Raw genomic sequence first — 18274 nt, 5'->3', positions numbered from 1 at the left:
GGGTTTTCCAACAATCAATAATGCTTTCAATGCCATTAGTAGATTCTTAATTCCAGATATTTTTTATTGAATTCAAATTCCACCATCTGCCGTGGTGGGATTCGAACCTGGGTCCCCAGAACATTAGCTGAGTTTCTGGATGAATAGTCTAGTGATAACACCATTAGGCCATCGCCTCCCCCTAAGATGTTCTTAGATGGCTGATGAATCCAATCTGCCATCTACAGACTCTGCCACCTGCAGAGCAGATGGTACTTCAAGGGTTGGGTAGATGAATTGTTGGGAAGTTTTTGTGTTCTTTGGATGCCTCAACTTTGCCTCCACATGTTCCCAATCCCCTGGTGTGTTCACTGCCTTCCTGAATGAACATTCACAATGTTGGTTGATTACAAGCTAGACTCCCATGAGTAAATGGGGATGTTTGACCTCTTCAGAGATTCTTTGAGGACATCCCTGAAGCATTTTTGTTCTGCTGTGACAGAGTTCTGAGTAAAACAGTTGACATACCAGGTATCAGATATGTTAATGATATGTCCCGGCCAGCAGAATTGTTTCAAGTGATGCTTGGGAGGAGGACACTGCAGTTGGATTGCCCTTCTTGCAAAGGCATCATTGGTGGTAATTCTCCAGTCCTTTGCCTGCAGTAGGTTGTCCCACATTTCTGAAGCACGTAGGCACGCAGTTGTCAATGCTGACCTGTAAATCATGACCTTACTCTCTAGCTGGAGATCTTGGTCATGAAGTACACTTTTACTCAGTCAGCCAAAGGCTGAACTGGCATACTGCATACAATGATGAATTTTGTCATCCATGTCTGCCTTTGTTGAGAGGAGGCTCCCAGGGTGTGGTAAATGGTACACATTTTCCAAGATCTCACCATTCATTTTACTTGATTGGGGTGGAGATTGCTATGCTGTTGGATCTGGTTGGAAGAGTACTTTCATTTTCCAGGTGTTTTTAGTGAATGGACCAGCTTTTTATATGCTTTGGAGAAGGAGTTGACAAAGAACTGGAGCTCAGAATCTGAGTGAGCAAGCACACTATTCTCATCTGCACAATGCAATTCAATGAATGAAACAAAAACAAAAAATGCAGAAAAAATTCAGCAGGTCTGGCAGCACTTGTGGAGAGTAGCTCAATGTGAGTCCCAACACCTCAGGAACTTATGTACAATTCCCCTCCCCTTGGTATACAAAGAACAGTGCAGCACAGGAAACCGGCCCTTCGGCCCTCCAAGCCTGTGCCGCTCATTGGTCCAACTAGACCATTTGTTTGTATCCCTCCATTCCCAGACTGCTCATGTGACTATCCAGGTAAGTCTTAAACGATGCCAGCGTGTCTGCCTCCACCACCCTACTTGGCAGCGCATTCCAGGCCCCCCCCACTCTCTGTGTAAAAAAAAACGTCCCTCTGATATCTGAGTTATACCTCGCCCCTCTCACCTTGAGCCTGTGACTCCTCGTGATCGTCACCTCCGACCTGGGAAAAAGCTTCCCACTGTTCACCCTATCTATACCCTTCGTAATTTTGTACACCTTATACTTCAGCTGAAAAGTCTTAGACAATGACCTTTCTCCATTGCGCCTCTGTGGCGGCTGCCCCAAACTTTAACAGGTATTCCTGGGCTTTGGCATGTGCCCATTTCCAACACTCAGTTGGGGACAACTCTGCACTGGAAGACCAACCATTTCGGGCAGACCAAACAGCATCCTTCACTGAGTTGACGATCTTCCAGCAACAGCATTTTTCTCGGTGAGCTTCTCTGGGAACAGCCCATAGAACACAGTCCTGTGTCACGGAGCTACGGGATGACTCTTGACATAAACCACCTCATCTCTCCAGATCTTTCTTGCAAAGGCCACGAGGAGGTGAACAACAATTTCCTTCCCATCATGGTCACCTCAAGGATAATGTGTGGATGGGATGAGACTCCGAGCATGTAGGAAGGATCTGATGGCGAGGGCCCTTCTCACTACCCGCTGCGCTAGGTCTTGGCACTTGTTTTAAAGTTCTGGTGATGTGGCATTCTGCCAAATGACTTTGACGATCTACCCAGGAACCACTATCTACTTCTCCCGCAGAGCCTCTAGGATGTTACGTGCAGACCACTGACAAATGGACTTTCAGTCAAAGTTTTTTCTGCATAAATATTTCCATGAGGGACAGCTGGTACAGCATGGTCTAACTACTTGGAACATTCTGCAGCAGCATGGCCAGACCCAGTGGGGACAGATTGAACCTCAACATGACTCAAGAACAGCTTCTTCCCTGCTGCCATCAGACTTTTGAATGGATCAACCTTGCACTAAGTTGATCTTTCTCTACACCCTAGCTATGATTGTAACACTACGTTCTGCACTCTCCTTTCCTTCCCTATGAACTGTGTGCTTTGTCTGTATAGCATACAAGAAACAATACTTTTCACTGTATACTAATACATGTGACAATAATAAATCAAATCAAATGTAGTGACACTTGATGTTTACGTATCGAGGGTCTACACTTAGCTTTATGCAGATTGCCTCTCATTCTTCTAACTTCCAATAAGTAGAGTCCCAACCTGTTTAGCCTTTCCTCATAAGACAATCCTTCTATACCGGGGATCACCTTAGTGAACCTTATCTAATCTGCCTCCAATTAAATAATATCTTTCCTTGAATAAGGGGACCAAAACTGCTCAGTGCTTCAAACGTAATCTCACCTGTATTTTGTACAGTTGCAACAAGACCTACTCTTATACTCCAACCCCCTTGAAATAAGGGCCAACATTCCATTAGGCTTCCTGTTAACCTGCTGCACCTGGTTGCAACTGCCTCAAAAAACTCTCATAAATTAGTCAGACACAATTTCCATTTCATGAAGCCATGCTGACTTTACTGTTCAGGGATTGGAGTACAGGAATAAAGGTGTCTTGCTAGAGTTATACAGGGTTTTGGTGAGACCACATCCAGAGTATTGTGTGCAGTTTTAGTCTCCACGTTTTAAAAAAAATACATGCATTAGAGGCAGTACAGCAAAGGTTCATTTAATTGGTCCCCGAGTTGAGTGAATTGTCCGATGATGAAAGGCTGAGCAAAGCAAATTGTGCCCATATTCTCTGGAGTTTAGAAGGATGAGAGGAAATCTCATCAAAACCTACAAGATTCTGTGAGGTCGTGACAGGGTAGATGCTGAAAGAGTGTCTCTGTTGTTTGGGGAATCTAAATGGCAGGGCACAGTTTCGAGATAAGGGACTGAGATGAGGAGAAATTACTTCACTCAAAGGTTTGTCAATCTTTGGAACACTCTGCCTCAGAGGGTTTTTGGATGCTCCATCATCGAAACTTGGATAGACAGGTTTTTGATGTCTCAGGTAATCAAGGGATATAGAGAATGGACAGGAAAATAAATTTGAATCCAAGATCAGTGATGACGGTTTAGAATAGTGGAGCAGGCTTGATGGGCCCTATGGTCTATTCCTACTCTTACTTTGTGTATACTGTTGGCGAGGGAAAACTGCATGTCTTTGATGGTGTCAAATTTCTGAGGGTAGCCAAATTTGAGGCGTACACCCCATAAGCTTTCATTGTTGATAGTCAAAAGCTTTTGTGAGGTAAAGAAAAGTCAAGTACAGTGATTAGTGCCGTTCCTTACAATTTTCTTGTGTTTACCACGCAGTGAAGATCATGTCTGTGGTGCCTCTCAATTGGCAAAAAGAATGCTGTGACTGTGCCAAAAACAATTGAAGAGGATCCTTGAAATGGTCTTCTCTGTATCAGATAGACTCCTCTGTAGTTACCACAATCAAGCTAGTTCCCCCCCTGCTTGGATTGAGTCTTTATAGTCATGATCAGTGTCCCGAGATCCCCTAACAAGTACTCCTTTTCCCAGAATAGGGATTAGGTTGTGCAGCCGTGCCAGGAAGGGATGTCTACTCTATTTCAGAATTTTGGTAGGGATTCCATCAGCTCCTGAAACTTTATTGTTTTTCTGCTTCAAATCAAGGTGGCGCCAAGACTGAACCGGGTGGGTATTGAGGAATGGAGTCGAGGGCATTGAGACTTGAACCCACAACATTTAACACTGGAGAGACAACAGCAAGCACGAAACCACAACCGACTAGGAAAGGCAGAGCAGCAGTCAGGTGTCCAGGGCAGCCAGCAAACTGCATCCACTCTGTCACTGTTCAAACAGGTTTTAATTCGAGATACTTCCAATGCATTGCTTCACTGGCTGATATGACCCAGAACGTACAGTTTAAGTTTATTTATTAGTGTCACAAGTAGGCTTACTGCAGTTACTGTGAAAATACAAGACAAGAAACCAGCTATTCAGCCCAACTGGTCTCCATCTAAATTTATGTTCCAACCAAGCCTCCTCACCACACCTGCCTTCAGAACATCGAACATAGAACAGTACAGCACAGAACAGGCCCTTCGGCCCACGATGTTGTGCCGAGCTTTATCTGAAACCAAGATCAAGCTATCCCACTCCCTATCATCCTGGTGTGCTCCATGTGCCTATCCGATAACCGCTTAAATGTTCCTAAAGTGTCTGACTCCACTATCACTGCAGGCAGTCCATTCCACACCCCAACCACTCTCTGCGTAAAGAACCTACCTCTGATATCCTTCCTGTATCTCCCACCACGAACCCTATAGTTATGCCCCCTTGTAATAGCTCCATCCACCCGAGGAAATAGTCTTTGAACGTTCACTCTATCTATCCCCTTCATTATTTTATAAACCTCTATTAAGTTTCCCCTCGGCCTCCTCCACTCCAGAGAGAACAGCCCTAGCTCCCTCAACCTTTCCTCATAAGACCTACCCTCGAAACCAGGCAGCATCCTGGTAAATCTCCTCTGCACTCTTTCCAGCACTTCCACATCCTTCTTATAGTGAGGTGACCAGAACTGCACACAATATTCCAGATGTGGTCTCACCAAGTCCTGTACAGTTGCAGCATAACCCCACGGCTCTTAAACTCCAACCCCCTGTTAATAAAAGCTAACACACTATAGGCCTTCATAACAGCTCTATCCACTTGAGTGGCAACCTTTAGAGATCTGTGGATATGAACCCCAAGATCTTTCTGTTCCTCCACAGTCTTCAGAACCCTACCTTTGACCCTGTAATCCACATTTAAATTAGTCCTACCAAAATGAATCACCTCACATTTATCAGGGTTAAACTCCATCTGCCATTTTTCAGCCCAGCTTTGCATCCTATCTATGTCTCTTTGCAGCCTACAACAGCCCTCCACCTCATCCACTACTCCACCAATCTTGGTGTCATCAGCAAATTTACTGATCCACCCTTCAGCCCCCTCCTCTAAGTCATTAATAAAAATCACAAAGAGCAGAAGACCAAGCACTGACCCCTGTGGCACTCCGCTAGCAACCTGCCTCCAATCCGAAAATTTTCCATCCACCACCACCCTCTGTCTTCGATCAGACAGCCAGTTACCTATCCAATCGGCCAACTTTCCCTCTATCCCACACCTCCTCACTTTCATCATAAGCCGACCATGGGGGACCTTATCAAACGCCTTACTAAAATCCATGTATATGACATCAACTGCCCTACCTTCATCAACACACTTAGTTACCTCCTCAAAAAATTCAATCAAATTTGTGAGGCACGACTTGCCCTTCATGAATCCGTGCTGACTATCCCGGATGAATCCACATCTTTCTAAATGGTCGTAAATCCCATCCCTAAGGACCTTTTCCATCAATTTACCAACCACCGAAGTAAGACTAACCGGTCCATAATTACCAGGGTCATTTCTATTCCCTTTCTTAAACAGAGGAACAACATTCGCCATTCTCCAGTCCTCTGGCACTATCCCTGTGGACAGCGAGGACCCAAAGATCAAAGCCAAAGGCTCTGCAATCTCATCCCTTGCCTCCCAAAGAATCCTAGGATATATTTCATCAGGCCCAGGGGACTTATCGACCTTCAGTTTATTCAAAACTGCCAGTACATCCTCCCTCCGAACATCTATTTCCTCCAGCCTATTAGCCTGTAACACCTTCTCTTCCTGAAAAACATGGCCCCTCTCTTTGGTGAACACTGAAGAAAAGTATTCATTCATCACCTCGCCTATCTCTACTGACTCCATACACAAGTTCCCACTACTGTCCTTGACCGGCCCTAACCTCACCCTGGTCATTCTTTTATTCGTCACATAAGAGTAAAAAGCCTTGGGGTTTTCCTTGACCCGACCCGCCAAGGACTTCTCATGTCCCCTCCCAGCTCTCCTAAGCCCCTTTTTCAGCTCATTCCTTGCTAGCTTGTAACCCTCAATTGAGCCATCTGAACCTTGTTTCCTCATCCCTACATAAGCTTCCCTTTCTTTAGCTAACACGAATCCCACAGCATATCCTTCTATTCCTTCCTTTCGCTTATGCTCATCAGCCTTTCCTTTGATTGCATTAATTCCAATTGCTTATAATATGTGAGGAGTTGTTGCTTTCAAGCACATTGTGAGGACGAGTTGGCAAAATGCAAGAAATTAAAGTGGAGGAGATACTGTAAAACCCCGTCCCTTTTTTAAAAAAGTACCTAATAATAGTAAAGCCATTTATTTAGTTTCCCAATTTTTATTTATTGAACCTTATAGTACAAATCTAACCATGTTATTTTTTAACTCCCTGTAGCACAGCCACTCCTGACTATAATTTCTTAATGCTTGCTCCCTCATTATTGTCCTGAATGCTTGGGTACAGTTCTTTGGGTGCCAGCAGTTCTCTGGAATGGATTTTCATTTGAGACCCTAGCCAGGTTACTCTTGGAGCATTGCCTTAAGTGTAATTTTGTGCAATTCCCAACATTAACAGCCGTGCAGTTTCTCAGGCATCTCGAGATGGTTACATTTTTCCACCAGGATGGTAGAGGCAGATTATAATAACCTCTTACTGCCTTGACCAAGACAAGATAATTGACACATACATATGAACTTTACTTCAGTACCAAACCTAACTATACTTTCACCAACTTGATGAGAGGGTTATTCTGGGTTTTAATTTCACGGTTTACCAAAATGTGAGTAGTTCAGCTATACTGCTAAACAGCTACGGACATCAGCCTCCGGAACTAGTTCACGTTGCTAACTATTATACCTCTTACAACAAGGGTACAACCAAATGCTTTGCAATTGCATCACAAAGCATTTTTTTACACACAAAAAAGAACACATCTTGGTAACACTATATTGTAGAAATAACCCATTTATTGAACCTGGTAAATGTTATCCATGTGCTGTTTTTTCCAGTCCAGTTTGAGATGTGTATCCTTTAAAAAAGTATCTGGTTCCATTCGGTTTTAATTCTGAGGTCCTGACAAAATACTAACTTCAAAAACAATTTAACAATGCACAAAACTAACTGCAAATATGACTGCATTCTCCATCAGAAGGCCATTAAACACTACTAAGATTGGTCTTTTTGTCCTTTCTGCCTCAATCTAAAGCCATCAGATAAATTAAGCTTCACAACAAATATCTTCAGATTTGTTTGAGTAGCATTTTTTTAAAAATCAAACCCTTTAATCACAATCCATTTATTTCCCTTACAATCTCAACATAGCAGCACAATCAGGCCTCAATACCTAGTCCTTGACAGCAGGAATGGTCATGAATTTCCTCCTAGCCCTTAGGGGACAGCACATTTATTCCATGGTAGAAAAAGTTCCACTTTTAGTTTCTGGATGAATGGTCTCTCTAGCTAATTGCTTACTGAATCCACAAAAGCAGTGCACTGACTATGTTAGACTCAGGTTTACATGGCAGTCAACTAAAGAAAGGTATGTTCAGTTACATGAGGTTGATTTGATATGGTTCCAAGCAGAATATGTAGGGAACCTGTGGAGATAAAAACTTTATAGATTTGGAACCTGCAAAAAAATCAACATTGTCTCTAAATGAGCTAAGAACAAAGAAGAGTCCCATCAGGATGTGTAGGGGGAAATGCCTTCTGAATCTGTTTTACAACAAACGACTGGACATGAAATACACCAGAGGCTGTGATATATTTTGCACTGATTAAGTACAGTGGAAGGAATCCAATATGTTTATCAAGCATAGCTGGTACAGATACACACATTTTAAAACCAACATTAGAAAACATTACACTGCACTAATATGGCATTTCCACTTGGATACCATCCTCCGCCAAACCATCTTTATCCTGTGGTAAGTATGTTAGTTTCCCCCACACCACCCATGACCGCAAATCCCAACATGCACCCATAGTCAATTCTGTTATTCCACTTGCAATCCAATATGCCCTGTTCCTCCCTCCCCCAAGCCTCTTCACACTAATCCTTGTTGTCCAAGTCTTCCAGCACCCGAAAATTTGCATTTCTCTGGTGCCATCCATATTATCGAAGGAGAACTGTAAGATTATGGCCACTGCCTCTGCAATTTCCTCCCTTATTTTACTCATCCAGTCCTGGTAATGGTCCTCGTAACTTACCAATTTTAAATACAGCCAGCCTTTCTAATATTTCCTCTATCAATTTCTCAACTACTTCACCTTTCAATATGACTTCAGCCACATCTTCTTCCTTGATAAAGACTGATGCAAAGGGCTCACTTACTGCCGTAGCCATGCCCTGTGCCCCTATGCATTGGTCTCCTTTTGATCCCTAATCTACCGCACCTCCTACTCCCCTTTTCCTGTTTATAAGGTTGTGAATTCCCTGCCCAGTAAAGCAGTTAAGCTACCTTGTTAATGGTTTTTAAGGCAAGGATAGATACATTTTTGAACAATAAAGAAATTAAGGGTTATGGTGAATGGAGTCCACAAAAAGATCAGCCATGATCTTATTGAATGGAGGAGCAGGTTCGAGGGGCCAGATGGTCTACCCTGCTCCTAGTTCTTATGAACACTGGAATTCACAAGATGTTTTTTAAAAAATGTCTCCTTTAAACAGAACATTCTGGAAAGGGGATGAGAGGTCATACTAAACAACTTATTTAGGAAATAGCTTCATATAATCTGGTTGCCAAGGGGAAAATAACTCAAACAGAAACTTAGTGAAATATCAAATGACAGTTTTCACACCTGGGACAGCTGCTCTTTGAGACAGAAACAAAGCAAATGCTGCCGAGTGAAGGAGCAAAGTAGCTATTGCTGTGAAGAGCAGAAAAGGACTGTTTGTGTGTTAACAACCCAGCAGGATGCTTGTGAGGAATTGCATTCTGTTTAAAAAGGGTCAGAACCAAACAAAGAACATTACAGCACAGGAACAGGCCCTTTGGTCCTCCAAGCCTGCACTGACCATGCTGCCCGACTTAACTAAAACCCCCTACCCTTCCGGGGACCATATCCCTGTATTCCCATCCTATTCATGTATTTGTCAAGACGCCCCTTAAAAGTCACTACCGTATCTGCTTCCACTACCTCCCCTGGCAACTAGTTCCAGACACCAACTACTCTCTGTGTAAAAAATCTGCCTCATGTATCTCCTTTAAACCTTGCCCCTCGCATCTTAAACCTGTGCCCCCTAGTAATTGACTCTTCCACCCTGGGAAAAAGCTTCTGACTATCCACTCTCTCCATGCCTCTCATAATCTTGTAGACTTTTATCAGATCGCCCCTCGACCTCCGTCGTTCCAGTGAGAACAAACCAAGTTTCTCCAACCTCTCCTCATAGCTAATGCCCTCCATACCAGGCAACATCCTGGTAAATCTTTTCTGTACCCTCTCCAAAGCCTCCACATCCTTCTGATAGTGTGGCGACCAGTGCGGCCTAACTAAGGTTCTATAAAGCTGCAACATGACTTGCCAATTTTTAAACTCAGTGCCCCGGCCGATGAAGGCAAGCATGCCGTATGCCTTCTTGACTACCTTCTCCACCTGCATTGCCACTTTCAGTGACCTGTGTACCTGTACACCCAGATCCCTTTGCTTATCAGTACTCTTAAGGGTTCTGCCATTTACTGTATATTTCCTAACCGTATTAGACCTTCCAAAATGCATTACCTCACATTTGTCCGGATTAAACTCCATCTGCCATCTCTCCGCCCGCCCAAGTCTCCAACTGATCTATATCCTGCTGTATCCTCTGATGGTCCTCATCGCTATCCGCAAATCCACCAACCTTTGTGTCGTCCACAAACTTACTAATCAAACCAGTTACATTTTCCTCCAAATCATTTATATATATTACAACTAGCAAAGGTCCCAGCACTGATCCCTGAAGAACGCCACTTGTCACAGCCCTCCATTCAGAAACGCACCCTTCCACTGCTACCCTCTGTCTTCTTTGACTGAGCCAGTTTTGTACCCACGTTGCCAGCTCATCTCTGATCCCATGCGACTTCACTTTCTGCACCAGTCTGCCATGAGGGACCTTGTCAAAGGCCTTACTGAAGTCCATGAAGACAAAATCCACTGTCTTATCCTCATCAATCATCTTCGTCACTTCCTCGAAAAACTCGATCAAGTTCGTGAGACACGACCTCCCTGTCACAAAATCATGTTGCCCCTCACTAATACATCCACTTATTTCCAAGTGGGAATAAATCCTGTCTCGAAGAGTCCTCTCCAACAATTTCCCTACCACTGATGTAAGGCTTACCAGCCTGTAATTACCTGGATTATTCTTGCTACCCTTCTTAAACAAAGGAACAACATTGGCTATTCTCCAATCCTCTGGGACTTCCCCTGTAAGAAGTCTCACAACACCAGGTTAAAGTCCAACAGGTTTATTTGGTCGCAAAAGCCACTAGCTTTCGAAGCGCTGCTCCTTCATCAGGTGAATGGGATTTCAGTTCACAAACAAGGCATATAAAGACACAAACTCAATTTACAAAATAATGGTTGGAATACGAGTCTTTACAGGTAATCAAGTCTTAAAGGTACAGACAATGTGAGTGGAGAGAGGGTTAAGCACAGGTTAAAGAGATGTGTTTTGTCTCCAGCCAGGGCAGTTAGTGAGATTTTGCAAGCCCAGGCAAGTCGTGGGGGTTACAGATAGTGTGACATGAACCCGAGATCCTGGTTGAGGCCGTCCTCATGTGTGCGGAACTTGGGTATCAGTCTCTGCTCAGCGATTCTGCGTTGTCGTGTGTCGTGAAGGCCACCTTGGAGAACGCTTACCCGAAGATCAGAGGCCGAATGCCCGTGACCACTGAAGTGTTGGGATAGCAAACCATTTCCCGCTGGATGTGAATCAGATTTTTAGCGTCGGACTTTACTTTCCTGGCACAACTCACTGTTTGCCATGCACAACGAGGTGGTAAGATTGTATTCCTGATGAGGGCTCAGAGCATGGAAACACCAGAAGAGTCACAGAGATGTAAGAACACGGCGGCACGGTAGCACAGTGGTTAGCACTGCTGCTTCACAGCTCCAGGGACCTGAGTTCGATTCCCGGCTTGGGTCACTGTCTGTGTGGAGTTTGCACATTCTCCTCGTGTCTGCGTGGGTTTTCTCCGGGTGCTCCGGTTTCCTCCCACAGTCCAAAGATGTGCGGGTTAGGTTGATTGGCCATGCTAAAATTGTCCCTTAGTGTCCTGAGATGTGTAGGTTAGAGGGATTAGCGGGTAAATGTGTCGGGATATGAGGGTAGGGCCTGGGTGGGATTGTGGTCGGTGCAGACTCGATGGGTCGGATGGCCTCCTTCTGCACTGTAGGGTTTCTATGATTTCTATGACTAGAGAATGAGGCTTTTAAGATCACTGGGAATTTGATTTTAAAATTTGGGGGAATTGTGCAGCTACCCCAGCATCTCACCAAATTTATCCAATGAATAATTGAGGCATTCAGATCATGAAATCATGAATTCAGGTTTGAAATCTGATCTCTCTGCACTGAAGTGGCTCGCCTCTGATGGGTTTCTGATATATTTAGTCACCGCACCTAAGTAAATTGAGATACCCAGCATAGTGGAGGGAGTTCTCTAGATCTTTGCGTCAGTTTTAAGGATCACGAATGCACTTTAGGAATGCACTCCAGGGGTTTATGAAGCCTGATTTATGTGGGAAATTTGGAAGCAGTCCAGTGGACTGCAGAAAATCTTATGGAACATTGGAGACAAGAGTCTGGCAGTACTGTTGATAAAACCTGACAGTATTATGGGCACAGGAGAGTCTATTCAAACTGTCATCAGCTATCAACCCATTTCTCTTCACAAGTCCATTCACCACCCTCCTTGGCACCCTCTGGTATCTTGCCACCACTTTCCACATTGTTGTCATTTCTACCTTCATATTTTTGTCTTAAAGCATTGTAGTTTGCTTCTTGAAATTAATGAATGGAAAAATCATGGCTTGGAGCATGCAGTAGGAGCACGTAAGTAGAAAATCTAGTGTACTGAGAATATAGACTTCTACAGTCTTTCACAATCATAAATTTCCATAAACACAAGACCTGACCTTTTCAAGCAGGCTCTTGAAGGGTCAATGTAAGTTTTTCATTGATTTTCTTTTTTGCATTGTTCTGCACTTATTACAACATTCACAGATCTACAGTAGATATTATCAAGCTGAATTTCATTAGCCACTTGCTTAAGTAAACATCACACCATTATTATCTGGATAGCATCTTTACTTCCCAATTATCTAATTAAAAAACAATGGCTTCATGGATTGCACAGTAAGAGTTTTAACAACACCAGGTTAAAGTCCAACAGGTTTATTTGGTAGCAAATACCATTAGCTTTCGGAGCGCTGCTCCTTCGTCAGATGGAGTGGAAATTTCAACTCCATCTGACGAAGGAGCAGCGCTCCGAAAGCTAATGGTATTTGCTACCAAATAAACCTGTTGGACTTTAACCTGGTGTTGTTAAAACTCTTACTGTATTTACCCCAGTCCAACGCCAGCATCTCCACTTCATGGATTGCAACAGACCTCTTGTACGTACTGAACATGGTGATCTTGCATGCATGCTCGCTTTTCAATTTAACTGAAAATCCTTCTCGTGAGTGTTAGGACATTGTGATAAAATGGAAAATAAGAAATCCAATAGTTGAGAACGTGTTCTGGTTGTTGTAAGTTTAAAGGGAAAATAAGCTATTATTTTTAAGATGGTGAAAAAACTGAGTTGATAGAACTAAAGTTTTGATTTGCTGATTAGCATAGCAACAATGGGAACAAGTAGTTTGGTAACAATGGAAGATGGGAGTTGGTTTCACATTTACATTTTAAACAGGGAGCTCATGTACTAAAGGTACTTATGGGTAACTTCAAAGAATGTTAGTTCAGATAAGAGATGAAAAAGAATGACTGACAGTATATCAGAGGTAAATTGATCCCATGCAGAATGCTGTTTTGAGATTGCAGCATACAGCAGGAAGCTGTGTTCACTTCCAACAAGTTCTGTCTACAAAAAGCCTGTTTTGAGAAACTAGTTATCTCTATCCAAATTGGAAACAACCCAAAAAGCTGTAGATGCCTATTGCGATAACTATTGCTGGATTTTGCTTATAATTCTAAAACTTATGGGATGTTGTCTGGGGAGGTTTAGCTCTGGGGTTAGGAAAAAAGAGGATTTAGAACTGGGTAAATTTAAAGAATATTATCAGTATCCATTAATGTAGTTTTCATTGACTTACTTATTGGGTGTTTAACTGTTTAATAAACATTTATTTTGTTTAAAATCATCACAAGAGAGTCTGGGACATACTTCATTGGTCTTCACACCTTTCCTCACATTAAATGCAAAAATACAGTTAAGAGCAGGCATTAAATGAATGTACACAAAGTACATTTATCTGAATAGAGTGAATGTACACAGACTTTTTATATCAATATGAGTGCATGTGACTAAAATACTCATGTACAGCATGTTCCCAGTTCTGACTGGTACAAAAATAACTGCATTTCAAAACAAATATTTCTAACAGATTTTTACCAACCAATTGTGTGTCCTGACATTTTAAACAGGGAGTTCTACGTTTACAAGCAGAAATATCAAACCCATGAGTATCTCCAAGTACTAGTGGCAGAATTTCTACACAATGGATGAAAGTCACAAAATACATTAATAAGGCAATACTGCAAAGATACTCAAACAGTAGGAATTTAGGAAATTATTTTGTCTGGAAAAATTAATTGAACTTATTTCAAAGAACTAAGTGACATAAAAACTATTTTCTGCATATTTGCATTGTTTTTTTGAAACACTGAATGCAGCAATGACATGCTATAAAATATGTGTACACACCATTAATAATGCTCCATATTAGGATAAAATGTTTTGGTTGAACCACACAATCAAACTAACGGGTATGAAACTACAAATGGTAACTTAGTGAATCTTGAAATATTCATATCTAATGCAACTAAAAGCATCATTGTCCCAGCTCTCCCAGGAATATACATATGAGGGTGTGAGAATCTGTTCCAGTCCTTTGTTACAAAATCAGTTTGATAAACAAGATTTTTATATTATTTGAATGCCATAACTAAAAAGTTCCTTGCTGTCTAATTGCAATTTTAGGCTACATGAGCAATTTGCAAAAAGTTGCTTTGCAGCAAATTATACATGAGTTTTCACAATATATTTCACAGAGCAGGCTGACCTGGTAACGTAAGTTACAATCAGTACCACAATTCACATGTATATCAGTATAAGTTATGTGTATACGTGATCTTCATATCTCCCCTTCATTCCATACACAAAGTAAAATAGTTCACACACTTTAGGGGAGTTGCTAGAATTTGATCTTCCCCATGTAAAAGCAATTCTCTTAAAAGGTAACATGAGAAAGGTTATTTTCTGACTGTGCTTCTGGCAATGAGCTGTGATCAGAAACTCCAGAACTTTGCAAAGCCAGAATATTGCCACATGTTTTTAACTTTTAAAATGGGAGCTACATTCATAAAATAATTCAAGAATGATTCCAATGATGTCAGGGTAAATTTTAATTGAATTTTATTCTCAGTGTGATTATTATGAAGTACAAAATATATTTAATGTAGGTAATTAGCCATGGTATGATTAGTTTACTGTCGAGTTATGAGATGAACAATTGTTAGCCAGTGCAGAAAGGATCATGCATTTCTAAATTGATTGTTCATCAATATAAAAATTACAAATTTACACTGCATTTTGCCATTACAGATGTGCAATTTTATAACTCGTGTAAAAGCATACAGGACGAAAACAAGTTTATCGCACCATATGCTCTTGCAAACATATTCTCCCTCGGAATCCAATCTTGGACATAAAATGTTGAATGGAACATTGGATCTAAAGGTTCTGAGCATTCTGAGATGCAATTAATTGTGAAATCAAGCAAACATACCAAAATATCTTGTATACAGAGGAGGTCTACTTTGCACAGTCAGTAACTATAATGCATTTTCTGAACCTAAGCATTTCCATTACACAAAGATTGACCTGTTCTTCATGCCATGAAACACATCAGTAGTAATTAGCATTTCTTAATGGAATTTGAGAAAAAAATATTCAAGTATAAAATATGTTCAGTTTATTTTCTTGGTGAAACACTTAATTTTTAGTCATTTTCATTTTGGTATGTAGAAGGGCATATTTTTCTACATATTTAAATTTTTACATTATTTTCATTAAAGGAGCGTCCTCCTGCAGTATGACCCTGTTCTCAAGTAAGTATGTGCAATAGTCCAAGACACAACAGTTCATTATCACATTTATCACTTAATGGTTCACTGTCACATTCATCATTCCAAGTGTCGGGAGTTGGCTTGAAAGCACTAGAGCAACTATTTTAGAAAAAATTTTCTCCTGGAATGAGGTTACATTATACAGAATTTTAAAAGAGGGCAAATTAGCTATACCGCGGGATACTGTGCATTTAAAATCTCAGTAGAAAGAAAAGGTTGAAAGTCAAATATTTTTTTTAAAAACTCACCTTATCGCTGTCCTCATTGAAAGGAGGGTCACGTGGACTTGAATGATAGGGAAAGGAAGGAGCCAAGCCACCTGTAAAATTAGACAATATAAATTAGTCAAATAACAACCAAATTCAATTCGTTCATAATTTCTCAAAGACAAGATCATACAATAAATCTACATAATGCAATTATTAATAAACCAGAATCTTTATATTGGCCATTGGCCTACCTTAGACCTTCCACCTGTCTTGAAGTTAATAAACCTTACAATTATCTAATTTAATTTGAGAGACCAGATAATTAAATTATACAGCAAGAACAGAAAACATAACAGAAAATTAGGAGTAATCTGAAACAGAATCAAACGTACAGACTTAGAAGGAGAGACAGCTACTTAAGAAAGAGGCAGATCTAAAAATATAGATCAAAGCAACAAAGCGCAAGACACGGAAGCAGCTCTATTCAACGGGGTACTCAGCAGAGTGCCCACCTCTGCCACACTGTGCAGCTCTATTCAACGGGGCACTCAGCAGAGTGCCCACCTCTGCCACACTGTGTTAATTCAATGTTATTACAATTAGGTAGATCTTCCTAGAAACTTTTCCCTGCCCGGCTAATGCTTTATAACTACAAAGCTGAAAAATAAATACTTTTATTAAGAGTTTTCATCGCACTGAGGAGGCTTCAGACCAATTCAAATCCACCAGCCTGCTCTGAAAACTCTGCTCACATTTTGATAGCTGTGACAAATTGCACCACAACAGCCAATACAGTTCACAGCATTCTAAATGAATCAACAAAATTCCAAACAACCCACAACATTCTAAAAGAAAACGATAGTTTGACCCTTCAATATTAAAAAATGGATCCTTTAAAAAATTCTGAATCCAAATCTTCATAAATCAGTTCTTCCTTGAGCCATACACCACATATGAAGATCTGGGATACATTTTCAGACAGACTGACAAATTAACAGGGGCAAAAATAGTAGCTCCATTTAGCACAACAGTTTTGTGGTATTTTCTTTAACTTATGCATTGATCAAATTTGAAACTATCCTTATTAGAGTTAATTGTTTTTTTTTCGCAGGATTGTCAGGGAGTTTTAAATCTATATTGTATTTGGTATTAGCAATAAGGTATAGTTTTAAGTAAGTTTATGTTTCTGTATTTGAAAGTATTAATGACTTCAGTTTGGTTTAGATGGATGCATGGTAATCAGAGTTAATGATATGAAAGCAAATGGAGCTTAAAGGAAAACTAGGTTGTTGCTTAGCAACCAGGGTCACCTGAGGACTGAAATAACTTTTGAGTTAGTTGTAAACTAGCTAGTGCTAGAGAAGCTGGACACAAGGCAAGGGAATTACAGGGAACAGACATCTCAAAAGAACAAGAGAAAGTCCCCAAAACCAGGACAAAAGTGTGTCTCAGGAAGACAGTTAAGTTAAAGGAACAAAAAACAAGAAATTTAACAAGGTCCTGTTCAGGATAATTCAAGTAAAAAGTGAAGAAAATGCTCTGAGTTAAAGAGACAGCGGCAAGAACCATATTTAAAATCAGCCAGGTGAGAAGCCAGATATTGAAGGTAAGTCAAAAGTTTGGTGATATCTTAATACAGCCTGTGAAACAATATTGTTCTGTTGGCATAGCTGGTATCTGAGAGATTGTGTGGAAGCTTGAATGCACGTGGCAATCCAGAGCACAGGAATACTGAACAGAGAGATTGAAATCCTGGAGGTGGATCCTTGGAGAAGGCATCTGAAAAAGGCTATGTTTGGGGGAAGCTTCCAAGCGTGTTCTTTGACAGTGGAGTTTGGAACTCGGACTTCCACAAGAGTGTTTCCAATGAGACTGGTTGGCTCACAGCATGACAATCGTCTGAGGGGATTTGATGACAAATCCATAGAAGTTGTATTGAGTAGTATCTGTCATTTGGTTTCAGAGTGTGGTGTGTATGGCCACAGTTGGCCTGTTGGTTTATATGGACTCGTACTTACTGAGAACATTAGAGTATAAGATATATTTTGTAACTTGAGTTATCGTTGCAAATCTGTGGACATCTGTAAAACTATAGGTGGGGTGCATTAGTGTATTATCGTTAAGTTTTTTCTTGTTTAATAAAGGTTTTATTCTTTGGTTTAAAGTTCTGCAACTTGTTCTCCTATGCCTGTAAAATAAAAAATAAAAATTACGACCTAGTGAGCCGGGATTCCATTCTGGGACCTGATTGTCCAGTAGTAACATCAGCTCGGATAGTGACAGATTTGTAAGGATAAGAGCAGTAAGTATTCTATCTGCCTATTACCTCTGCCTTATTTTTGATAGTCTGTTAGTCTGTAAGCAATAAATCTAAAATATTAATGAATGGATTACAACGAAATTTGGTACACATATAAAGGTAAGAAAGAATTTCTTTTTAAGAAAGAACTGATTTTTGGCAGAGAAGTGGAGCCAGATCTGGATCCTG

At 41.1% G+C, this 18274-nt stretch overlaps 1 protein-coding gene across 2 annotated transcripts in view; it reads right to left on the bottom strand.

Annotated features, from left to right (window-relative positions):
- LOC144494833 (E3 ubiquitin-protein ligase RNF38) overlaps positions 1-18274 on the bottom strand; it is a 195147-nt gene that overhangs the window by 133303 nt on the left and 43570 nt on the right. For both annotated transcript variants that reach the window (XM_078214235.1, XM_078214236.1), the window contains exon 2: positions 15826-15896. In XM_078214235.1, coding sequence (XP_078070361.1) covers positions 15826-15896 — 71 coding nt within the window. The remainder of the gene's footprint in view (positions 1-15825; positions 15897-18274) is intronic.

The sequence above is a fragment of the Mustelus asterias genome, chromosome 6 (assembly GCF_964213995.1).
Source record: "Mustelus asterias chromosome 6, sMusAst1.hap1.1, whole genome shotgun sequence".
In the NCBI taxonomy this organism is placed as follows: Eukaryota; Metazoa; Chordata; class Chondrichthyes; order Carcharhiniformes; family Triakidae; genus Mustelus; species Mustelus asterias.
This window is presented reverse-complemented; position numbering and strand designations above follow the sequence as displayed.